The sequence below is a fragment of the Pleuronectes platessa genome, chromosome 13 (genome assembly GCF_947347685.1).
Source record: "Pleuronectes platessa chromosome 13, fPlePla1.1, whole genome shotgun sequence".
NCBI lineage: Eukaryota > Metazoa > Chordata > Actinopteri > Pleuronectiformes > Pleuronectidae > Pleuronectes > Pleuronectes platessa.
Window position 1 is genome coordinate 18538609 of NC_070638.1, and position 26637 is coordinate 18565245.

Here is a 26637-nt window from a genome sequence, read left to right on the forward strand (position 1 = left end):
TGTCACACATCTACATTTGCCATTCAGGCTGATGACAGAAGACAAGCAACATTTCTCCATAAACATGTGCTTTATTTTGAAATAACTAGGCAAAATAAGGTTTATAGAAACGGAGCACAATAACGTTCCCTCTCATAACTTTAGAGTTTCCTGTGAGTGGAAATTACCAGTCTTAATTCATGTATCCAAAAAGAAATTAAAAAAAAATAGACGTGACGAAATATTTTCAATGAAGCCTTTTATTATGGAAGGAAAACAAAAAAATGATGCTCAGGATGATGACACATTGCAAACACTCAACATAACCAAGAACAATAAGTGTAACAACTGCAGTGACTTGAACTCAAGTGTTGTAGAACTTTGGTGTTAAATCAATACAAAATGATGAATATGTAAATTAGAGTGAGGTGACAAAGAAAAACTGTAAGGACGCGAACACACACATACGCACGAACATGTCCCCTGATAGGAAAGATGAGACCTGACTGAGAACTCTTACCGAAGGCAAGAAAGAGGAACAGAAAACCGGAGACGGTGGGTAATACGTGATTTTTAAAACCAAATACTGATAAAAAGGTAGGTAGAAAAATATCACAATGATACAAACATCTTCAGAGAAAGGTAATCATTGAGAGGTTGAGAAGAGTGGACCGAACATTTCTTAGAAAAGGACATTGCACTGAACCCCTCATCACCTACACAGATGCTTGATGCAAAAGAATGCTGTAACACACCCGACAGAGCAGCAGCCTTCCAACTGGACAAACAAAAAGAAAAAAAAATTGTGGAACTTTTGAAGCAGTGTCGTTTTACTGTAAAATCATGACCCATAAACCAAGCAATTAAGCAAATGAGGTTTGTTGGGGTGTACAATCCCTGGATGGCACAACAGAGCTTTTTCACACTTCATTGCTTCATTTTATTGTATCACAATGTTAATTCACTTGACCATGTATGGTGCAGATACATGGCCGAGCGGTTTGCACACTCTATGAGAAACTACTAATGAGGCAATGCTAAAATGATGAGTAGATGTGATCTCGGAATTAATGAAACATTGCTTTGTGCCTCCACAGGCAGTAAGGCATCAATGCCTTAATGAGGTTCTTTACAGTCCTTTTTGCAGTGGCCCAGTAGTTTCATCTAGAGCTGCCCCTGATGAGTTAGGGTCTATGTGGAGGGGCTAGGACTGAGCACCCAACTTTAGGTTTGGAAGGCGTCCATTCTTGTTTTGTTTTTTTTACTTTCTTCCACAACAAAAGCGGATGACTATGGCAATGAACTCAACTACACAAGGTTATTTGGCGGCTGTTCGTGAAACAAACAAAATTGAAGTTGATTCAGTTTTTGGGTCGAATAATGTGAAAAATATATGTTCATTGACTAAAAAAAAAAAAAAATGTATGTTCATTGACCAACACTGAAAGCTTATCTGTAAACAAACCAATCCTGGGCTAGTTTTGTCAAGTGCTCTCGACGTCAAAACCAAAAACTTGGTATGCAAACTCTCCTACAAAAAAACTACAAAAAAAAAAAGGTGTATTGCCATGGTAGCTAATGTTGCAGCATTCGGTTTGTGTGGCTCCTCTCAAATATAGGCACTGAGGTGAAAGAGCAGTTAAAAAATATAATAAAGTCATGAGGGTAAACATCACACATCGTTTCTGCTGATTTTACACCAGGGCTGGACAAGGCCACACCTTCACTGTATGTAAATCAGGAGAGCATGGTGTGATTTCAACACTGCCCAGACTCTTATCAGACAACAAACCCTATATTCCCCAAAGAAACTAACCATGACAAAATTTAAACATGGCACTCAACCCATTTAACGAGAGATCCCAGACCACTGAAAATAAAAGAGAAATTTAAAATTAACAAACCGTGTACAATTTAGGAGAAAGATTACTCTTTAAGAGTGGAGTTGCACCACTTTAGTGTGCCCAAACAAATTGTAAAATAAAAAAAAAATTATAATAATGTGCTAAGAGCTAGCCGTCTGATAAGCATGACGTGACGAAACAAGGACCTCATAACATTAAAACCATACAAATGAATTTGACATATACCTGTCAAAAAGAACAAAACCTATAATGCTATACTTAGTACTAATGGTTTCACAGATACAACTGAACCCCTGTTTAAAGATATGAAGCCTGTTAAAAAATAATTTCCTTATTTGGCAAATAATACAATGAGAGAAATGGGAGTAATGAGAGACAGAAAAAACAAACGCCAAAATATTATCTGAGCTTTCAGCTCAAAACTATCAAACGCAAAGATCAAACACACTTTGTTGCCAAAAACAAAAGAACTATTTCTATGCATAATGAAAGCAGAAAGAAACTAAATCACATCTATATAATGGCACAAGCACACTAGAAAAAAAAAAAAAAGAGAATAATATTGAGACGTTTAACCAGCGATGATCAAAAAAAAAAGCAAAACTTTAGTATAAAGATACCTCTGTGTCCACTTTAAAGCATATTGGGTGTTTGTGAAAAGACTTAAGTACTCAGGAAATATGCCATGTACAAAATATCCTCCCATATAAACAACATTCACACAAGGCACTTCATTCAGTAAGAAAAGAGAATCACAGTCCTTTCTACTACCAGAAACTGCCTGCATAGCAACAATACGAGGACAAAATCTTTTCAGACTCTTGTGGTACCACAAAAGAAAGTTCAGACAAAAATATGTTTTTTTTGGTTTTAAAATAAGCACTTTACCGAATAGTAAAACATGGTTGGTTTGAAAATAAAGACCAGAGTTCATTCCTCTTAGCATTTTGTCCCCGATATTACCAACTTAGGTCGCTCTGTACACTTTCAGGTGTGTGCGATTCTTGTCAGACACAGTGCTCCTGGGATTGTAAGTGTTTGTTTTCGTATGATGGCACACAGAAGTCCGCCAGTCACCAGGCGATGAGAGCGGAGACAGGATTAAGGTATCCACAGTGAGACTCCAAGGCGTCCCCTTGGGGCAGAGACAAGAGGGCCGCATGTGGGAGGATCTGCCTGAGTCTTGGCTGTAGAAAGAGATCACAGGGATCGATAGAGTATGGAGAGCACAGGCTGCGCTGTCATGTGTCCTGCTACCTGCTCCTCAGATTCTGCAGGACTCCGTAAACCTCCTCTTCTTTGCTGAGTCCCTCAAAGAAAGGCAGCAGGTCCAGGAGCTCTGTGTCATTCATGTCGTCAAACCAGGACTGGACTGGGACCTGGGGAGATGTGGAAACAACTTTGAAATAAGCGTTTGCTGCCTAAATTATCCCCATAACCAAAAAAAATGTATCATAACAAAAAGTGGCACGAAGCAACTTGATATAATTAAGTATTAAATGTTTCTTTTGCCACATCTATTTTGAATTCATTGTAATATAGAATTAGATACAATGTTAGAAAAAGTACAATATGAACTCTGCAATTGTCCGACTCTTACTGGAGTTTTTTCAAATGCTTCATATCTCTAAACTGAGTGAAATGTAATTATGTCATCGGGAGTGTACATGATGAGGTAGAAGACAGATTCCTTGACCTTCTAGTGCAAGAGGAATTTATGTTTTAACCATTCTGATTTATATTTTAGATCAAACAAACAAGAATCTCCCCTGGCCAGTTCAACGTCTCCAAAGTTTCAGATGGTTAATATAAATTGTTATATCAAAGGTGGGAAACCATGGGACCCCGGAACTCCTTGTTGACATGTTAAACATACAGTATAACACAAGAAGCTTTAAGATGCATTTTGTAAACTCCTTTTTAGAACTCACAGCATTTTCTGGGTGGAAAATGTAAGAGGCGGGTGAATTGTCAACAATGATGACATTGCTGAGCTCTCGTCCAAGCCGGCTGAGGTCTTTGACGTAGTTTCCTCTGTGAAAAACGCAGGATTCTCTAAAGAGTCGTTCTCGGAACACACCCCACTGGTCAAGAAGGTCTGCCACAGGGTCTGCATACTGCCCAGGTCACACAAACAGAGAAAAGTTGAGCACTGCTAGAGAAAAACTCAAATTCAAACAATAGAGATTGGCTATTTGAAAGAACATTTTCAAGAACATCTTTGTAGCGAAATACCTCAACTAGAACACTTAGGAAACTAAAGTCTACACTATTATGTCAAAAGGAGGCAGAATAGGTTTTCCTCCTCAGCTGTGTTTTCCTGACAGGGAAAAAGCACCAGGAACCAATTCTATTACACAACAAGCACCACTGACAACTAGAGCTCTGATTGAGGATTATTTAAAACTACGGGTTTAAAACATATCCTTGAACATGACTATTTCTACCTCATTACACTTACCCATGCAGAATTGGCTATGAGGTGAAACACACAGATGGACAGCAAAGCAGAGAGAGTGTGAACATTCAGACAGGAAGAGCAGATGAAAAGTACAGACCAGAACGAGGAAATAGAATAGTCTTACGGGTAGTACTGGCCTATTACCCTAATATATCAGAACAAAAAGCATCTTCTCTTGCTTAAACACACCTTGGCAAGACTGGCTGTAAACAGCACACATTCAAACAGCTCCCCCATCTTCTGAAGAAACTCATCCACGTAGGGTCGTTTCAGCACATACACCTGAAACACACACCACAGATAAACAAGTGAGGTGCGAAAAGTGTCAAACCTTGAAAGAACAAACTTTGTGAGAGGCACAATTCACTATAATATATTAATTGTGTACTCTGTCGCAGAAGACTGTGATGTTACATACAACAGGTTTTAGGGTTAGCTAGAGATATGTTTCTTCTAGACACATATACAAATACAAACCACCATCTTTAAAAGGGCATCAATCAGCTGTCATCCACTCTTTTGTCCCATCACCAGTCCAGCAGCTGCCATCTAGCACAAGTAATCATGAATAGGCCAACCAGGATACACACAGCCTATCCTGGATTACTTGAACTGGATCACAGCCATTCTCTTCTGGGTCTTCACATGAACAAAATGGTTAATTTCTCACCTAATACAGGGCGCCAGACTAACTTTTATTTTACCGAGAGCACTTTAGCCCCTTACTGAGAATTTAAGGGAGCACAAGCAAACTTAGGGGCACACCTTATTTCAATTTGTAACATAGAAAACTTACAGAAATGAGAATTGTCAGGGCTCCAGACTACAGGTGTGTATCTTCACTAGCCTCACAATTCGATTACGATTCAGCAGACAACGGTTCGATTCACAACGTGGCATTTCATTGTATCACATCCACAATTTTCTATATTACAGCACGTAGCTGCTTTTCATCCGTTAATACAATCAGACAAACATGAACTGTTTTTTTTTTAACGAGCTTCAAAAATATTATCGATATTAGTTTCAAAATATGCTCATATTACTTTTATTAAAATTTTTCTGTAATTTATAAAATAAGGTTTTCAATTAAAAAATCTGACTACAACAGCGAGTCTGTGACAGTGGTCAATGTTCCCCACACTGATTCAACATGCAGTTTAGACTTGTGTGCTACACCTAAGGCTTAAAAGGACAAACCCCTGATAATAATAATAATAATAATAATAATAATAATAATAAAAGCCTTTACTGCACCACCTTAGCAGCACAACTGCACTGAGGCGCATTACTCCGCTGGTCAACAAGCGACTCTGCTCGCGTGATGTTTTCTGATCATCAGACTTTTATCTTTTTAAAAACCTGCTGAATTCATATTTATGTTCCTGGGTAAACGGGGCGTTGTTTTCTTCTAAAACAATGAAGTTAAACCACTGCGTTAGGACGTATCTGCGTGAAGAAAAGCAGGAGAGGTATTTAAAAAGTGTTTATTTTTCTGTGTTAACAATACCTGATGAACGGTGCCATCGATCTCCACTGGAACAATAAAATCAGCATTGCTGATGGGCTGTGAAGAGAAACAGGATAATTGCAAATTATAATTCAACAAAGGGTTGGTGTAGTATCACAGCTGACCAACAGAGGCCCCACTAGTAACACTAAATATGCAATTTTAAACTATGGGAGGAAGATAATCTCTGTTTTTGTCAACAAATATCCCTCAAAGTTGGTCTGTTCCTAGACATACAGTTAGGTGGTCATCATCAGAAAAGAACTGGATAAAGGGAGGAGGGGTTGAGTCGAAAGGTAACGGTGACACAGTCAATAACTATTGCTTCACTTCTGGCAACTTCTGTAGTAAATGCTGCTAAGGCGAAAAAAAGAAATGACAGGAACAGTGACAGTCTTTCGTATAATCATGCGTTTTTTATTCTTAGAGGCACAATAAGGACTGTAATATTGCTCTTGTTCTTAATGCAGCACGCGCTCCACCACCTGCTCCTCTCCTGACTTTGCTTACATAGTAACCGGATGGATTTAACACGTCGTAAACCTAGTGCATGTTACTGGCTGAGCTCTGGCAAGGATACTGTCAACAATGAAGTCAAATCCGCTTGTGTTGTAAGGGCAATGAAACTTTTTCTTCCATTTACGAATTTAAAACCTGATGTGACAATTTAGATGTTCAAGCCGAATGATGAGAGTATTTTTCTAACATAAGAGAATAGAGCTGTAAAAATGTTCATACATCAAACCGCATTTTGTCCTCTTCTTACCTTGAATGAGCTGTGGACAAGCGTTTCATCTAGGTCAATCACCACACACTTTTTGCCATAGTCAGATATTTTCATCTCTGGCAAGAGGTATTTTGCTGGTGGCTAAGGGGAAGAAAATACAAGCAATCAAAAATTGGGACAGAAAGGAATTATGTTAAAGAGTGAGACAGAGATTAAGAGTTTAATAAAGACCGACTTGACATAAATTAATGTGTAAGGCTGAGCAGACAAGCCACTGTTACATTAGAAAGAGCATCTCCAATGGCAACAAAGCAGCTGAGATAAAGCTGTGTCTGACATGATGCATTCAATGGACCCATAGCTTCCCAATGACTCTTCATCAGCAACACAAAGCAATCTTAAAATCCCCACAGATTATTGTCAAATCATTGGAGGTTAGATAGAATTTACACATTCTCACAAAGGCCATGGCAATGTTAGCAGCGGATGCAGTCAAGCAGTGATTAAGTAACTTAAACCATTTGAAAATGCTAATCAACTTCAAATTCAAGCATTGACGTTACATTAGGTCATGGGGGAACTTCATCTCAATGCAGGAACTAGAGCCCGACTGATGCATTGACTGGTAGATAAAAACTGACTGAGATTGCCTTTCACATACATCTGTTTCTGTTTGCTGATACTGAATGAAAGCGTTTATTTGAAAGAATAAACAATTCTATTTATTATGTTACATAAAAAAAGTTGGTTGTATTTGTGTTTTAGTTATTAATGTTAGTTATAGTAAAACTGATACTGTAAAATATCATGCCTTAATACATTTCATTTTATTATTTCTTTATTGGGGGGGGGGGCATTTTACTCCCTAATATCAGTATTTGCCGGCACAGTCTCTAGCAGGAACAGTTCTGTATTAAATAACCATTTAGATGAGCTTCTTATGGTCAGTGACGGATTATTTTATCACTAGATAATCAGTCCACGTCAAATTTCCTCCTTGTGTGACAGGATCAATTTCTTTTTCCTCCCAGCTTGAGTTACTTTGGAGCTTAACTCCCATCATTAAATTGCTTGGATAACCAGGACAATGAATTGATTCACTTCTTTCATGGAAGCTCCTGAGACATCAATTAATTGAGACAGTTTTAGACTTAACTTGTTAGACAGTTAGTGTCACAGTATTTCTGAAAGCATACAAACCACAACGAGTCACTCAAGCAGGCCAGGCACTGAGGTACCAGATAAACCCACAGGTGAAAATAAACCTTCCACACAGCCAGTGCTACGAGGGGCTGAACATGAGCTGCAGTACGGTAGCAGAGCTAAAGCCCAAGTGAGGAGCACTGAGGCCCACACAGACAGGATGTATCAGCACCAGCCCACTCAGCCTGCATGCAAAGGAAAAGAAAAAAAGGCAATACATACACTAGGGACAGGGATGACCTCGACCTGGTCACACTACAACACAAGAGAGATAGACAGGCGCATACAAAACATCGTGAGGGGTAGGAGGGAGAACAAAAAAAAGGAGACAAAACACAGAGGGTCCATGGATATAAAGAAAAAGAGAGAAACCTCTACTCACAAAAACAGACAAATTTACAACAGATAAAAAAAACTTCACGTGTGGACTCAGGAATATTCCTGGTACAGTTTATGAAATGGAAAGTTTAGCATGTAGTGGTGCAGCAGCTCACTTTAGGAGGCGATCCGTTCTCCTCAACAGGTGGAGGCAGGGAGCTGGTGTTTGTGTTGGTGGCTGGTGGTTCCACATTGTAGTTTCGGAAGCAGCAGAAGAATGTGCTGAAGATGCTCCGGCTCCTCTGCTTCTTTAGGCTGCTTTTCGACTGGGACGCTGTTGAGACCACAGGAGAGGGTTGGGGTGACCGGGGAACACGTGGATATGCAAATCAGTGTTGTGTTGTAAAAAAGGAGCAGGCTGAAGGTGGGAGGCATCTACGTTTGGTTGATTTGTCTGCCAAGCTGCAGAAGCTGCTCGAATAAGTGGGAACAAACTGTTATGTGTTCATTACAATTCTCCCAGTCACCACGTGTGAGTGATTCTGAGAAACAACAACAAATGGTGGGACCATGACAGTGTGATTAAATGGCATTAGAGTAGGTTTTGTTGATCAGGCCTGGCGGTGTCACTGATCAGAAAATATAGTAGCTGGCCGGGTCACTTCATCAATCACACAAAACGTCAGTAAAGAGCGTGCTATGCTCTGATTGCAAATCGTGAACTACTGAGCAGGGCCTAAATCAGACGCTGAGATTTTATTAATAGTGACACGTTGGAAACTCCTCCCTTCTCTTTTTTGCCATGTTGTGGCTACTGGCACCGGATAGGCCCGGGATCTCCATTTTGAAACACTTCTGCTTCCCCCCCATGTTTCGGCTGGCAGGTGAGTGACTGAAGCAGCCTGGACATGCACACGAGGCGAGGGAAGGGAGGGAGGTGGGAGGAACTCAGACCCTGCAGAGCCTATACAAGGCTGCATTCCTCTCCAGCCATTAGTCCCACCCCTGCTCGCCTCCACAGCTCACACCAGCAGAAAGCTTCTGCGACTCAAGACCAGTGAAGAGCAAACAGCATTATGTCATGTCTTTTGGCATCTTGATATAGTGCCACTTTGTTCTTCTAGACTCAAGAAACATCGACCAAACATGTGTGTGAGGAAACACTGTGCCTGAAGAAAATAAATAAAATAACAAGATAATTTCCTGCCAGAATTATTTTCACAAGACTTTTGAGTGTAAACACGACATTCCTGTGTATCTGAGGCCATATGAGCAGCAGCAGTCTCATGTCATACCAGCAAGGGCATAACGTTGAGTTGCCAAACTATTTGCTTTAAGAAGATTACTTAAATTCCATATTCTACAGCTATAAATACTCATACGTGTCTGGTATCAGACACTGACGGACTCACGGCATGTAACAGCATGAAACACTTCATGCACTCCCTGATCGCTGTTGTTTCCCTCGAACACCGGCTTCCTGTCATTAATTACTGCCTCTTTAATAAGAGCATGCAGCTCTGGAAATATCAACTAATCCATGACACAGGCTCCTTCAACCCAAGACAGATTAGATACAATATGCATCCATCACGAGGTGATAACATAAAAAAAACTGAATGAATGGCATTACTTATTGACAGTAATACTTTACAAAATCTTTCAGTGATTATGTTGAAAAAAATTCTCTCATTTCACATTGTATGTATTCCAGGGGAAAAAACATTATAAATTAAAATAAAAAATAAATTCTTCTGGTGCTAATAGGGAAGAGGAGAAAGCATTCAAATTCCTGCTACTGCCTCGTTTCTCCAGAGTATATAGGCAAAACTACTACCAAACACCATAGTAAGGACCAGCACTGATTTAGAGATATCTCCAGAGGATACAATTATATATATATATATAAAATTCATAATTTTTACACAGCCAAACCATGAGCTTCCAATCACATCTACCACAATATGCTTTGTTTTTATTCTAAAAATAACATTATAAGCACCACCTGACTCCTGCTCCTTAATTTGGACTGGGTTGTGTCGTCACAGCTCTGTGGTACTGTAAAAGTGAGACAGTTTCCAGCTTCCTATGACTCATCACTACAAACTGGCTGCTGTATTTATTTCCTGAAAAAAGACCCTCAGAAAAACTGCCAGGACGACTGAGTCATGCACAGAGCGGAACTTGGCCTCAAACACATCACTCAACTAGAGGGGATGGTGGGTAGTAATTCACTAATGAGAGGGTTAGCTCACTTGAATGAACCAAGTTCAGTGACTTTATTAACCTTTCCAAAAAAAGTAACTATTTACTGGACAGAATTAACTATTCCCTGAGTTGTCCCTTTTTGCAAGTATATCCAGGACTAGGCCAACAACAAGACAAAAAGTGTCCTGAGGATCAATCATCTCTTCCTCTCACTGAGGAGTGCATGTTGTGTCCTTCATTGCTACTTCATATAGGTCTGACTGAGGGTTAGTCCAGTACAGGCAGATGCAGTGCAGTTGTCACAGCAACAGCTAAATCATTTCTGTCCATTGTCAAGGCATTGCAAGTTCTCCTTGGGTTTTTCCTCAGTAAAATGCCAAACGCCCCTGATGATCATGAACACCATAGATTCCCTTAGTGAATCAGTTCACAGTATTAAAGCCTACTACGCTACATAAAGAAAACCACTCCTTTCAATACATTATTTTGGCAACAAGTTTATGACATTTGGGCTCTAGCTTTTCAGTTTCGGGGTTAACAGTAGCTGATTTCCCAACTAAGCTTATTTCTCCACGCAATAGTTTGTCTTCCAAATATATAAGGAAACATGACGAGCTTTGTCCAAGACAAATTATATGAAGACAGAAGGACAACAAACTATTCAACTGTTTCTTTAGATACGAGATTGAAGTTCTCCCTTCCCAATAATCAAGCCACCCAACTATTTATTCATCAAATGAATCACATGGTTCAACATCCTCCAGTCCTTAAACAGAGGAATATACACTAACACATTTAAAAAGAAAGCATAGCATCCTTTTGCAAGGATATTTTCTAGGGAGTAAAATAATTAAATTATCGATACATCAGCTGACATTCCTTTATATATACTGTACATTATTAGTTGTTGGTCCAGAAAAAACTTGACATATCATCATATATAAACAGATCTGTGATATGTGAATATATCACTCTAGTCTTTATATATTTTATGAATTAAAACTGTAATTCCAAACATCTTTATGGATGTCCAAATACGTATGGACCCTTATGCATACCAACAAATGGTGCATGAAAAATGGAGACGATGACAATGTGGAGTTTGTGTTTTATCTACAGTTATGAAATAGGTTGGCTGTAAAATACTTAAACGTCAAGCAGGATAGAATAATCTACAAACTGCAGACCATGCTTTTATTACCTGAAACGACACATTCACAAGTTTCAGGACTGTTTGAGAACACAAGCAGGTATCTAAGCAGGCTATAGTTCAGCAATGTGAGAAACTCTTTAACTTCCACCGTGAATTGATCCGATGTTAAATTATAACAACTAAATCTTGGAGCAGCCTCATTAAAAAAGATTGTTCTATCCAAATTTGGGGATGAATGGAAAACAGAGCAATTTATTTTAAGTGGTACAGACTGAACAAGTTATCTTTGCTGCTGTTAATTTTGTTATTATCCCTGTGCCAAAAAACTATCCAAGCACACACACTGACAGGAGAAAAGTATACAAAAGTAAGTAATGTCACTCTTGTTCATATGGGGACTTTTAAGGATCCAACTGATTTAACCTGCGTCAGTCACAGGGTGAAGATGCAAACTATACTTAGAAAATCTTATTTCCTTGGTGATTTGCGAAACAGTAGGCTACAGTGACAAATCAGATATTTAAAAGCTGAATATAATGCTAATTAATACTTAATATAAAAAGCAGAAAAACAAAATACAGAAGTCTGGTTGAAATTATGGTGACCCTCATTGAGCTGCAAAGCTAACCTCACGATTAATACATTTTCAGAAATACGTTCGATTCCATGACTGCCTCAGAGTCTTTATCAAAAAAGTGAATTAATTGTATGAGAGGCACCTATTTATCTCAAAGGCTCATCATACAACTTTGTGTATTTGTTTTCCAAATGAAGTCTTTGCATGAGTTAAATGAAGAAATGGTCATTGTCATTTTTGCTAGTAGTTATACTTGGCTTCGAGGTCAGCAGTGCCGTGGCCAACAGGGCATGGAGTCTATATTTAGGCTGCTGCTTGGCAGCCAAACCTGTGTGAACAGCAGGCACATGTTGCAAGACAGCTACTAAAGGCACACTGAGAGCAAGGTGGTCAATTTTTTCCCAGACAGTTTGGAGCCTCTTCAAGCTATAGAAGACTACCTGTTAAATTCCTCAAGGTCATCTGCTGGGATGGGCTGCCTGCTATGTGATTTGCAATAGATAAGGGGCAATCAAATCATAGGCTATTGAACTCCGGAAATAAAGTTAAGAATCCTTCTATACACCCTGAGACACAGTGGATTAAAATATACCTAGTATATCATAGTTACACAACATTATGATGATTATCACACTCAAATGTTGTTAATAACAAATGGAAGACAGCACATGGTCATGAACATCTTACGATAATGGCAATATTTGACTTAGCCCCAGTAACGACGCATTCTCAAGACAAAATGAAAGAGGTATAAAACAAACAGCAACAATGCGGCTCTAATTTGTCCACTTACTCAACTGTGTCCTGTGCAACAGACAAGTCTTACTTAGGCCAACATTAGGTGTGTTTTTAATGCATCAGCCAACACAAAAAAGTAAGTTCCCACTGTGTGACTTTGTGCGTGGTGACATTCAATCTTTTCTGTTCTGTTGTGATCATTCATATTATTTTCTCTATTATCTTAAAAGTACGGAATAAGAAATAAAATTAATTTACGGATTTGTGGACTAAATCAAAATCATAAGACCGCAACATATCCTTGACTACCATTGCATAACAGGAGCTCAATTAAACAACAAACATTTCAATACATGTGTGCTTGCTTACTAAATAAAACAGTCTAACTGCCAATCTTCCAATTGACAAATAAATGACAAATGCACATCACAAGCCTAACATGATGTCTCATATTTGCTGAATTTCTCTAACCGACAGCCAAAAGACCAAAGGAACTAATTCTATTTAAAATGAGGGAAATAGAGGAATGCAAAAACAGTTCTGCCATACCAAAGCCTGGTAAATGTAGAAGTTATGCCAACCATTAGTAGATGAGTTGACCTATCAAATCACTATATAATCGACGCATCACTTCAACATTAATTATATCAAGTGATCACAAATTATTTCATAACTGTTCCCTAGCACAATGACCCAAACTCCAAGTACAAAATTATGATTTATAAAAGGCAAACAAGCCACTGAAAAACATCATGTGACACCTTTGATTCACATACCGGTATCTTCTAATGTCTTTGCTGAGACATAATATTAAGCTGCTTATAAAGTGTGTATGACTGAAGTGGAATCTGCATAATTTTGCTTTCACACTGCAATCCTAATCTCCCTTGACACCCACATATGTACATGTCACACAGAAACCACAGTGCTTGCTGGGGATTACTTTTGTACCCTCGGAGGAGAATGCATTGTTATGCTTGAAAGACTTAAGTTCTCACATTACTAATGGACTGACAACTGAGGTTTGAGATGTGATACTGATACAAATCCCATGGGCCTGAGTGACCCGGAAAGCGTCCGTGCAGCCAGAGGAATGGGAATGAATGAACATCGACTGCTATGGTCTTGAAAGAGGGATTTGACCTCCAGTATAGATTATACTCACTAACATTGATCCCGAGTTCCCCAAATATCTGGATGATGATGAACTAAAACTCAAAAATAATCATTGTACCAGAGAGAGGAATTAATGTAAAAAGTCTTCATGATAGAGAAGACAGCTTGACAACACAGGCAAGAAAACTGATCGTTTAAATATTTCCAACCTGCAAGGTGAAATAAGTCATGATGGATTTGCAACATACAGTTTCATCTCTGAGGGGAAATATTGTGTTGATTAATAGATAATTGAAATCGACAATACGGTTTTGTCTCATGCAACACTTTGCTCCACCTCAGACCAAACCATGGTCAGAACTCTGTTATGGTCGTGATTCATAAAGTGAATCACCTGTCAAAACATTAAGCCAAACCACTAAAAAGGAAAGTGTTGCATACAAACAGGCGAACACCTGGAATTAAATGGCTTAGCCTGAACCACAACAGTTTGACAACAATGTTATTTTTACCTCGGATAGTAATGGGATTAAACCACACGACTCGACACGGGAGCGCTCTTCATGTTGTAGGCACGGGAAACATTTAGCTAGCTCCATAACGTGACTGTGTCTTCGGATAAACGTGTTGCTTGTTACGTTTGTTGACTGATCGTGATTGTGATTCCAGGGTTTTAAACGACGACCACCACAGACAACCGGCGCCAGCTAAGCGCTAATGTCAGTGCAGAAGTAGTAAGTAGTTAGCGTGCTAGCCTTAGTTAAGTCCCGTTTACTGACTTCTTACCTTTTTCTTGATTGAACGATATGATTTCCTCCTCCTTCGGGTTGGAGACCTGGGTTATAATGGACATGTGGTCCATTTAGGCGGGTGGTTATTCCTGTTTCGTTTCCCACAATGTTATTCGTACTAGCGCGCTGGCTTCGTTCGCTAGCTACTGCTAGCTAGCTGTTCAAAATGGGGATGACCAGCTAGCCCACAAAGCCCAGGCAACAGTCCGTGGCAAAGCGTTGGGGCAGCGGGGGTAGCCAGTCAGCTAGCACGGTGGTGAATGGAGGCCGGCGAGTGGCTGTCATTTACGGCTCTCCGCAAAATATCATCGCTGCAGACGAAGTATTTGGTGGGCGACGCGGACACACACGTGCGGCTAAAAATACAAAACAAAAACAAACGACACTGAATTGCTAACTAGCTCAAGTTAGCACCTAGCTCGGGTTAGCAGGTTAGCCGCGAATGCTGCGGGTCATCCACAAACGTGAGGCCGTGACTGGAACAACGCTGAGAGCCCTGCGGAGAATTTGGTTCTGGTCCCAAAACAACATGTGTCAGACGCGAAGTTGTTGAACGCTGAAGTTCGCTAACTCATCCAGGCAAACAGCAGCTGTGTGTTGGTCCTACGTCCCCTGTGCAACATGGAGGCTTTATGTATTTGAGTTGCACATCTGAAGCGGGGGCATTCGCAGTGGGAGGGGGCGGTTTGTTTCTGTGACGGATCCTCTCAGGCAGGCGGCTCCAACCCGCCGCACATTGCTCAACCCCTGCAGCTGGACGCGGTTTACTCCAGCTTCTGGTGCTCTGTTATTACTGCTGGTCACATTTAGCTCTTTACTTTAAAAACACATGTATATTGGAACATAATACGCTTAATGTCATTGTATGCCTAGCTGCAGCCTGAATATCCACAGGGAAAACAACACCACTTAGAGAGTCTAAGCAAATATTCCACATTGATCCTTAAACCCTTGGTGCGCATTCTTTCTCAAATAGTTCCAGTGGACACACTTTTTAAGAATCGAGAGCGCCACCTAGTGTCTAAATTGCCAAACTTCCTCACGAATACTCGGTATTCATATCCCGCCTACATTTGGATTCAGCCCCATCTGAGTCCCATCATTTCTGTGTCAGGAACACGTTTGGACGTGGGAGGATGTTTTCCATCAGGTGACTTTATTTATTGTTTTATGTTAATAGAAACAAATCCATTTGTTGTTGTTGACACAGTCTGATACTATATAGTATTTGAATGCCCTATCTTCAAGGTTTGGAATAAAAAAACAACTGCTAAAACATATCTGTTATGCGGGCTTTCAGGTGGTTCTATTTTTTGTGTGTAGGTTTTTATATTTGTGTGGTATGACTCTTATTTGGCCCTGTAAATCACATTGTGACTTTTTTCTGTAAAAATAAAGCTTTACAAACACATTTGACGTAATTACTTTCACAAATTATATTTTAGTGACAGAGCTGCTTTCATGAACTAACATTATTTTTAAACTGGCTCTATGAGATGGAAACAAATTATCATACCACAGAGAACATATATTTTACAACATCACAGGTGTGTGTCTGTGTGTCCTGTAGAGTGAGTGAGACATAGAGCGCCCTCATAACTCGTACAGTATAACTGCATGTCTCTTGTAAATTCTTTCACCTATGAATGCATTATAACTTGAGTGTGTTTGTGGCTCTACTCGTTTTATATTGGCTAGAGTAATTGTCTATATGCAAAGCTCTCTTGTACTTCTTTGATGTGTATAATTAATTCAGTTCAAATAAGTTTCATTCAAATTTTATTTGATTCTACCTCAACCTTCCCTCTTACAACTTATGGACTTTATACATGAGCACAAGTTGCATTCAGTGATACTGAAACTGTTTCTATTGTGTATACTTGTGATTAATTCCTGTCAATATTTGTGAGATACTAAAAACCGTTTATTATGTTGTATGTCTTGCTTCATGCTTACATGAAGACTGGTATTGAGGAAGGTAAGGTAACATTAATAAACTTGTGAATCTTATAACGTTTGTGTTTATGTGGACATTGTATAAACCATCAGCAAATTCATTAGTCCATGGTTACATAATCTCACAGAGTTTATATATTATACAATATCAAAAGAAAACGTAAAAGCACATGCTGTATTGTTTGATATTATAACTTGAAGTCATACTTCATTGAGTACATTCTGCCATATTGTCATCCATATTATTCAAATATCTGATCCATTATCGTTTTGATTGGGGGATTGCCACAGGTATCTCGCTTTGATCTTGTCTTAGATCCACTGGCTCAGCTCCTGTTTGTGTGCTCCTGTAAGGTCTGATGGACTCAGAGTGCACGGACCACCCCTCACTGCGGTACGGTAGTGAGGGATAAATATATCCCCCTCCTCCCCCCTCCTCCTCCTCCTCCTCCTTTCGTTGAGTCCGCAACATCCTGACTGGCCGAGGCTGGTGATCGCAGGCAGCAGCAAAGCCCCAGCAAGACGGATGAATTAGACCAACAAAAAAAAACTGCCGCAACCACAACTGTTTCTTTTATTACACTGAAGAGTCTGGCTGTAAACACTGCCGCCCTCTTTGTGACAGTGTGAAGCGGATACCAGGTTAGTGAAATAAAGTTTTCTATTTGCGCATAGGGGTAAAGTGCAATTGCAGAGTTAATAGAATAGAAAAAGGTCCGCGCATTGTTTTCAGCTCTATTTCAGCAAGGAACAGCGAGACAGTGAAGCTGGATTTGTATTCAGGATGCTTTGCTCAGCTCTTTCTTGCCCATGGTTACATCTTGGCATTTGAAGGAACTTGTTTGTCCAACTCCTTTAACTTTACTTTAACACACGCACACACGCAGACACGCACGTACGCACGCACGCACACACACACACAAACAATCAATTGTCCAATCCACTGGAACCTCGCTGTGTATTTGTTTTCTCACTGTCATACACCATTCTTGGTCAGTCCCATTCAGTTCTAATTATTCTGAGGAGTGAGTCCCCCTGCGCCTCTCCAGATCACATAGCACTGCAGCTGCCCTGCTCTGTACAGCACACCAAGTGCAAGAGCTATAATAGGAAGGAGAGGTATGGGTTGCGCAGCTGACGGTGCTGATTCCGAGGAGCCAGGGCTCTGCAGTCCTATTTCAGTCACCGGCTGCAGGGACCCTAAAGGCTTAATAGTAGAATGTCACCTCTTTAAAACACCTTGTTCTGTGTCTGACAGGAAGAACCTGTGCTGATAGGGGCTGGCACAAGGAGTGGTGTTCACATGGTGTTATTCACCATGAGGATTTTCTTTAGACTGGGCTATCATGTAAATCATATAGAGAGAATCGATATGCTGATGACTTAACACAACAACCTACACGAATAGGGAGGATATATATATATATATATATATATATATGAATTCATATAGACCCTTTTGTGTGATCTGTTCTTTGTGTTACCCAAACCTTACATCTGTAGCATATTAAGATAAGGCTGTCTCAGTATCATACTGAGGTCTCAGACCTAAAACATAAGTGTATTTAGAATAATGAACAGCATATGAAAATATCTTGTTCAATAAACCTCGGTAAACTCCTTTATGAAATGTTCTTATCTGTCCGTTTTTATTCATACTCTCATTGTTCGCCTTCAGTCGGTTCTCATGTTGTGTGATTGCTTTTCAACCCGTCAGGCTACCTGTGTGCGGACTCACCATGGGGCTCAAGGCTGCCCTCCCCAGATATGAGCTGTATCTCTACACAGCTGTACTCGGCGTGGCCTTGATATGGGCAGGCAGTTGGATATTTGAAGCTTCCAGCGGTGAGTGGAAGACGACGTGTCAAGAGCTGTCCGAAGCACATACACACTGTCAGTGTAGCTCTAAAAGATCAATAACACTGCAAGAGATTCACAGACATTGACTGAAATCCTTTCATATTGATTTGAGAGTGAGTGGAGAGTTTTTGAGCACCTGGTCTAAAAACTGTTACAACTTTACAAGTTCTAAAAACAACCCAGTTAACGACATCAATTACAATTATTTTTTTTTAAGTGAAAACATGAATTTATTATTAAAATCTTCATTAAAAATAATAGGTCCGCTGCTTAAAAAACGCTCCATTTTATGCAAATCTTCCTCGAGGAATTCCTGCATGCATCTATTAATATCAAGACAATTTAAAGATGTTCCAGTTACTTTCTAATTATTCTCCTGATGAGGATATTTCTGTTTAAGGATCGGTTGCATTAAGCCAAACTAATTCCCAAAACCTTTGATCCAGAAATAAAAACGTTAATCAAGTAAATTTTCAGGGACAGTGCATATAACTAGCAACACTATGAACATGCCAGAGTTAGCTAAGAGATTAATGTTCATCTGTGATGTCTGGCCATATGGATGAAAAGGCAATCGATTTGGCAGCTTATAATGAAATAACAACAAATGAGTTATCATGATGATCAATTAAGCAAAACATGGAGATATATTTTAGCAGAAAACAAACATGGGCAGCATTAGAAGGAAAGCAAAAGATAATGAGTCAGTAACACAAAAGAAACACAATAACCAGCAAGGACAGACACGATGTAAATTACAAACCAGCTTTGCAAAACAAATATGAATAAAAGCATTTTAAAGACGGTCCAATTACTTTCTGATTGTCCTCCTGACTGAACTATTTCAGTTTAAGAATAATTTACACAGAGCCAAACAGAGCCTGACACATTTCATCCTGAAAAAATGGCAAATGTTTGCATGTATTAAGACTCCAATGCTCAAACTAGCCTCTTCACACACTGTTTAGAGTGTAATCGGGTGAGTGGTACTGTCTTTCACAGCCTGTGCTGTCAGATCGGCCTGGACAGAATCATGTCAGTCCTGATTCTGTTTCCTCTCCAAGTCTTGAAATGGTCTTTTAAGGCTGTGGGCATTATTACAGCTCAGGTCTGCAGGCTTCAGTAGCACTGTCTACTGGTAATAGAAGTCTGGCCTTGTTCCCAGAAGTAAGAGGCTTTCCCTGACCGACCCTCACATTTTGATAACCCTTTTCATTTCCATTAGTGTAATCAGCTGGAGGAGCTGCTGTGAGACCGGATGTCAGTCACATATGTTGCTGCGCTTTGACTGTCTCAGCAGCATTGTCATGACTGTAATTATTATCATGACAATTTTTGCTTACTATTTTTATTGTTTTCGTTACGTTAGATTTTGGTTCAGGTTTACGCAGTGAACTAATCTCCTACAGGCAGATTATGACTGCGTGAATGAAGAAGTCAGCTTCAAAAATAGAAAGCTCTGCAACAAGCACATTATGTAATATCTGATATCATCAAATGGATGGAATGTGGTCTTACACATTAAATCATAATCCAACAATTACACCAAATATGCTCAAATTCTGAGGACATTTTTCTCAGGAAGATTATTGCTAAGTTATCAGACGGATCAACGGCTTAAAATCTGGATTCATCAGTGGCTCAAACTAGGTGTCGGTACGACCGGGTATGTCACAAGACACAGGAAGAGGGTTGCAAGATGATTTCCAGGAAACAAATGCAATTTTAAAACAAATTTCATCAAAATCATTTTTTACCCATAATTGTTCCAAAAGCTAAAAAGAAAGTCTTAAATTCAAAATACAACCATGACCATAATCATCAGCCTACTGATTTTTTTACTCCACATGATAACTGAGTTGATCATGACAGATTAGTTGCAGCATCAGTTGCAGTAGGTTTAATTTCAGCAGGAAAAAATTTCAACATGTGCACATCTTGTGAAGTATCGATTAAACTATATTTCCAGCGAAAAATGTATTATTGACTGTTTGCTGATTATCCGTTTGTTCTTCTTTCTTCAGAGAATGTAAACAGAAAGGCTTTCAAAGAAAGTGTGAAACCAGGATGGCATTACTTTGGCAGGAAAATGGTACATTGCCCATATTTATTTCATGTGTTTTACTGATGCAAAATGTCTAAACAGAGCACCTGTGTGTCTTAATAAGGCATCTTCCTTTCCAACAGGATGTGGCGGACTTTGAATGGATGATGTGGTTCTCTACATTCCGCAATCATATCCTTTTCGCTCTCATCGGTCATGTGATCTTTGCCAAGATATTCACCCTGATAGCTCCAAAGGTGCGTGCATGTGTGTGCTGTAGAGGCAGAACGAGTCTGTGTGAATTTCAGTGAGATATAGAGCTGCATTGTGACTACCTACAGGTATAACTGCATGTCTCTTTGGTAAATTCCTGTACATAAAACTGTTTTTTAAATTAATGTGTTTGTACTTGTGAATGAGCTCTACTCATTTTACAAGTGTCAAGGCAAAGCCACCTTAAACGGATGTTATCTGTATAATCAATCCAGTTCAATTCAATTTAATGAAATCGTATTTCCGTCCACTAAACACATATTTTGTAATATGTTAACCCCAACCTCTTTATCTAATAAATTTGATGCATGAGCATGACTTGCATTCAGTTAGATTGTGACTGTGTCCATTGTGTGTACTCGTGATTCTTTCCTGTGTATATTGTGACATATTTAAAACAGTTTATTGTGTTTTAAACATGTTTTCTGTCTTGTTTCATGCTTACGATGCAGATTGGTATAGATGGATGTAAGGTAACATTAATAAACTTGTGATTTTTTTAACATTTGTCACGTGTTTCATTTTAAACCATTTATATGTTGACAATGTATTTGTTGTCCTTCCCATCACAATTTAATCTTTCCATCCTAAAGTGTATCCATTGTTCTGTGCTGTTGTACTAACATCATGTGTGTTGCATTAAATAATGAACAGTACAATCATCTTATTGCTGTGTTACACTGATGCTGGCCCCTCTTTACCCACAGCACAGATCCTTGATATTTGGTGTGTATGGTGGTTTGGCAGTCCTGGTGACGATGGGCTGGACCTTCATGGCTCTGGTTCTGTCTCACTGCATCATCCTCTACAGTGTTGCTCTGGTCAAGAGGAAATGGTTGTGCTTGGGAGCCGGCCTCGCCACACTGGCCTCCATCAAGTTGGAGCCTTATAACTCCTGGCAGGTGAGAGCTTGGGTCCTGGGTCAAACCTCATGTCAGGAGTTAGGTTGTTCCTTATTTATTTATTTATTAGAATCCCTATTAGCATCAACATAAGCATGAGCTATTCCTCCTGGGGTCCACCACACACACAGTCATACACATAACATAAAACACAAACAACAACATGAACAAACAAAAACAGGTAATCTCATTTAAGCATTCAACAAATACAGAAGGGAAACAATTTGAACATATATTAGGGGAAATACAAGACATTAAATCATTCATAATTCTTTAAAAAATTCATTACGTTTTTATTTATGTAAAAAACAGATAATCAGACAAATTCGGACTCCTCCTGTAGGAAACCTTGGTGACTGGTTCCTTTGACCTGCAAGACATCCTGTTCTATGGAGGCTGCGGCTTCAGCATCATGCGCTGTATGAGCTTTGCTTTAGAGAACTGCGATAAGAAGGATGGCAGCTACACGTTCTGCGACCTCCTGAGATACAACTTCTACCTCCCCTTCTTCTTCTTTGGACCCATCATGACCTTCGACAGGTATCATGCCCAGGTGAGGCTGTGAAGATTCAACTAGATGTGGTGCCTGCCAAATTAGTGAAAGTGAAAAGTGAACCAGCTTTTCTCAACAGTTATGAGGTTATCACATTGTATATGACAGCTCATGTAACACTCACATGCTGTGTCACTTTTACAGCTGACGGAAATATGCATGTAAGCTGATGTGTTTATACATGTAACTCTATTTGAAAGCCAGAGACAGAAAACAAAGACGAAGTAATACTACTATTTCTACTGCTGCAGTTCATACCTAAAAAAAAACTTTGACATATGTTAGTTTTGAGAGTATCATTCCCACTATAACATAGAACCCACTGGGACAAACCTATACATCTTTAAAACAAAGATGGCTAAACGTGTTTCATTCCACAGGCCAACAACACCCAGCTGACCCGCAAAGAGAGGGAGATGTGGAACATCACCACCAAGGCTGTGTTGCACCTGGGAGTTATTCTGGTGGTGGACGTCTTCTTCCACTATCTTTACATCCTGACAATCCCCAACGACATGAAGCTGGTCACCAAGCTGTCTGACTGGTGTCTGGGTGAGTTCATGGTTGTGGTGAAGCGGCCACTGATGCTTCAATCAGTCTTTATTTTAAATGCTGAGAGTTGACTGATGTCAATTGAATGTTGACCCTTGAATTGAATTCCTTTCAGTGTGAAAGTGACTCATAGAAAGCACTGAGAACATGATGGAGACTAAAACTTCATAGAAATAAAGCTATCTTCTGGTACTTTAGGCACCTAGTTAACGTGTAATGACTCTTTGGAATAGTTTCTTTTATTTAAATTTACACATAAAAATGCAAAGACAATGTAATTTTATTACAGACTGTATACGTGTTGCTGTGGTCAGTGTTTGTTATCATTATTTTAATCATTGACATTAAGTATTTACTAATTTCACTCGAAGCATCACAGTTTCACTAGTTTTTTTCAACCTGACTGATTTGGATATTTGGGGGCTTGTACCGATACTAATGATAGGGAGTGAAACATCTCCAATACAGATATATCAGCTGTATATATTAAAATATGTATTGGCAATGATTCCTAAGATCTCATTATCAAACCTGTGATAGTAAATGTAATAGAGGCTTAATATTTGACAGTTCACCATAAGCTTGAACATATTTATAACTATAAATAAAAAGAAAACACAGATACAAACAAATATAGAGAGTTTGGTCTGCAAGGTTATTTAAAATAAAAATAAAAATATTTCATATCAGCAAACATATCAGCAATACAAATATGGATGTGAAACACTCCGATTGTCTAATATATCGATCAGGCTCTCAGTGTAAATTAACTAGCATTAATTAACTAGCATCAATTTACCTTTAGTTAAAATTACCTTGTTTCAATATGTGTCTTTGCAGCTGGCCTGGCTTATTCCAACTTGGTGTATGACTGGGTGAAAGCGGCCGCCATGTTTGGTGTCATCAACACTGTGGCTACACTGGACCACCTGGACCCTCCTCAGCCCCCGAAGTGTCTGACCATGCTCTATGTCTTCGCTGAGACGTACGTGCAACCTCCACACCTCGTGTGCAATCTTTATAAATCACTGTGTAACTTCTCTGTTTACATGCAAAAAGATTTACATGGAAAATCTCTGTCTGTTTCAGGCACTTTGACAGAGGCATCAACGACTGGCTGTGCAAGTGAGTGTTTGGCTCTAAATTCATGGGTTTGAATGACAGATCACGCTGTATAAGAGGATTTGATATTAAATGTGAGCTGAAACATTGCAGGTATGTTTATGACTACATTGGTGGGGATCATGACAAAATCTTCAAAGAACTCTTAGCAACCATCTGCACCTTCGCTGTCACCACCTTGTGGCTGGGTCCATGTCAGCTGGTTTACATCTGGTCCTTTTTCAACTGCTTTGGCCTCAACTTTGAGCTGTGGGTCGCCAAGTTCTTCTCCCTTCCACCATTTTCTACCATTGAGGTGAGGAAAATGAAGGATACTAGAGTAGGGATCAAGAATACACATATTACTTTGTGGCATTTAGTTTTACACAAGATCTCGGCATGGGTTCATGTTTCTTCTGTTTCTAGGGTGTTATGGGTGAGGCTATGTCACGCAGGATCCGTGGTGTGTTCAACGCTGCCAACTTCTGGACCATTATCCTCTACAACATTCTCTCCCTCAACAGTTTGGAGTTTGCCAAACTGGTGGGCAGGAGACTGATTTTCAAAGGTACGGAACATCATGGGCATATTATATAAACTAAAACTTAGGCTTCTCTGTCACTTCCAGTAAAAGCGAGGACAACACCGTCTGCCATCAAAAGCAATCGTATCTCAAGGGGGGCGCCATCCTCCATGGATCATGTGACTTGAGCGTCCTCTTTGTTGAACTTTCTTTCAAAGAGAATGAAATGCTCCTAAACAAGGGAGCACTGAGAAATAGAGAGGTTCGCTCACAGGATTATCTGCAGCTGAACATCGACTCATGACACAGCACAAAGACAGCTGCATTCCTGTGAAGTCATACCTTAAACCTCCTGTTTTTTCTCATCTCGTATCGCTCTCTTTTCCAGGTTTCCCTCTGTCCACCCTCTCTGTGTTGCTTGTGACCTACTGCGGCGTGCAGCTGGTGAAGGAGAGGGAGCGACAGCAGGCCCTGCAGGAAGAGGCCGAGGTGGCAAAGGCAGTCGATGGCGTCAAAGAGAAAGCAGAGTAAACGGACGAGAGAACCCAGAGTTTCACTGACTTGGTCAACAGCCCCCTCACATTCTTCCAGTCTTGGCCTTGTGTACTGTAGCTTAAACAGACTGTAACAGCCGGTCAGCACCTACTTTGGTCACAAGCGTGCGTTTCATGCTTTAGTTCGTCAGAAGAGAGGCAAAGTTTCTAACTGTGAAATATCTGTGAAGTGCACTTGCTGTAGATAGTCATCACGTGCTCTGGCACAAACCCACCATAGGTGCATTTTGCCTTTGTATTTTATCCAAACAAAGGATTGTTGAGCAAACGACAGGCCTTTTTTCTTAAATTTAGAAATCATTATTTTTTTTAAATCCTCCTCAACATGGTTATTTTTAGCCAGATGGTTTCTCAGTTTAACATTAGATGCCTTAGATCCTAAACCTCATAATATCTAACCACACTTAAAGGCTTAAAAACTTGAACAAACTTGACACCCTGGTATCATGAATGAGTGCAATGCAGATAATAAAAGGGTGCTGTGGAGATCCTCCACTTCGTTTGCAGTTGAATGTAAAGTATATTTGCTCTTCTGTCACTAAAGCAAAAATACAACCACGGTGTGTGGGATTGTCTGATTTAACGTTTAGAATGTATCAAAGTTCTCACTGCATTGAAAAAACAAATGTAGTTCAAAATTATCCAGAGAACAACAGTTTACATATCATCTACAGGAGAATAGAGAGAGTGTGTGTGTGTGTGTGTGTGTGTGTGTGTGTGTGTGTGTGTGTGTGTGTGTGTGTGTTTGTGTGTGACATGTCAGTATTTGTATTCTCACATGATCCAGGTCATTAGTTCACATATTAAAGACAACAGGTCCAGCAGGGAACATGGGTCAGGCTCATTCTGCCTGTAATTCAAACTTGCTGAGTGTCTTCAGAGCAGTGGTTCATGGGGAATGAGTTCATGCAGATTGCAAAACCTTTTCTCATTGTAGGGTTTTTAATTAAATAATGGTTATTTCAAATGTTTGACTTGGAATAAAGATTTGTTTTTAATCCAGAAGTGATACTTCTCGTGTGATATTTTTGGCACTGTATGTAAAGGAAATAAAATGGATTTATTGATATTCACTTGGATAGCTACTGCATTAAAACATTTCACAATTAAACATTTTTAAAAAGATGACATCAATTCAATTAGACTGTGTTGACGATGATTGCTGATAGTGAGACATTATCATCTATGACCACAAGATGGCCCAGTTTGACCAAAGCTGATCAATGACTGCTATCAATACCGATGTGATGGCATTATGAAAATGAAAAACCCTGTTAGAGGTCCAGCAACCCACACATGAGTTTTCATTTTATAAAACTTTGAATTTCTAAAGGAAAAAAATAAAAACGATGAGGGAATAATTCACAATTGTGCATGATCTTAATTAAGACTTATCATGGTTAGCTAAACTAAATAAATCCTCCACAGATTTTTCTTTCACTGTATCCTTTCAGCTAATTAAGTTTTAGCTTTTGGTTTAATTTCAGATAATTCACAAAATCTGACGTCTTTGGTTTTTCTTTTCTCCTTTTATAGAAGAAGCAGATTTATTGCAAAGTTGGTTTTCTTCATACAAAGAATTTGCTTTGTTAAATGCAAATGATCATGCAAAGCACTGTAGCACAAGGAGAATGAAAAAAACAGAAACCCCAAGTACGATAGCCATGAGAGTG

At 39.5% G+C, this 26637-nt stretch overlaps 2 protein-coding genes across 8 annotated transcripts; one reads left to right on the forward strand and one right to left on the reverse strand.

Moving 5' to 3' along the window:
* Positions 1-223: 223 nt before the first annotated feature.
* Positions 224-15338, reverse strand: LOC128454403 (CTD small phosphatase-like protein). Of its 2 annotated transcripts, XM_053437803.1 has the most exons (8): positions 14642-15338; positions 8240-8397; positions 7968-8000; positions 6582-6683; positions 5816-5872; positions 4495-4587; positions 3776-3961; positions 224-3223 (listed from the first exon to the last, which is right to left on the reverse strand). In XM_053437803.1, exons 1-8 carry the CDS (start codon positions 14715-14717, stop codon positions 3098-3100), a joined length of 831 nt encoding a protein of 276 aa, XP_053293778.1. In that variant the 5' UTR covers positions 14718-15338; the 3' UTR covers positions 224-3097. The 2 variants fall into 2 exon arrangements, with proteins under 2 accessions (XP_053293778.1, XP_053293779.1); XM_053437804.1 differs by lacking the exon at positions 7968-8000.
* Positions 15339-16985: 1647 nt separating this feature from the next.
* hhatla (hedgehog acyltransferase like, a) lies at positions 16986-25969 on the forward strand. Of its 6 annotated transcripts, XM_053437892.1 has the most exons (13): positions 16986-17244; positions 18320-18447; positions 20487-20554; positions 20650-20763; positions 21232-21252; positions 21487-21681; positions 22025-22234; positions 22615-22786; positions 23627-23771; positions 23876-23911; positions 24002-24203; positions 24314-24455; positions 24799-25969. In XM_053437892.1, exons 2-13 carry the CDS (start codon positions 18342-18344, stop codon positions 24939-24941), a joined length of 1554 nt encoding a protein of 517 aa, XP_053293867.1. In that variant the 5' UTR covers positions 16986-17244; positions 18320-18341; the 3' UTR covers positions 24942-25969. The 6 variants fall into 6 exon arrangements, with proteins under 6 accessions (XP_053293867.1, XP_053293868.1, XP_053293869.1 ...); XM_053437893.1 differs by lacking the exon at positions 21232-21252; XM_053437894.1 differs by lacking the exon at positions 16986-17244 and having other exon boundaries at positions 18374-18447; positions 21232-21247; positions 21492-21681.
* Positions 25970-26637: the final 668 nt, after the last annotated feature.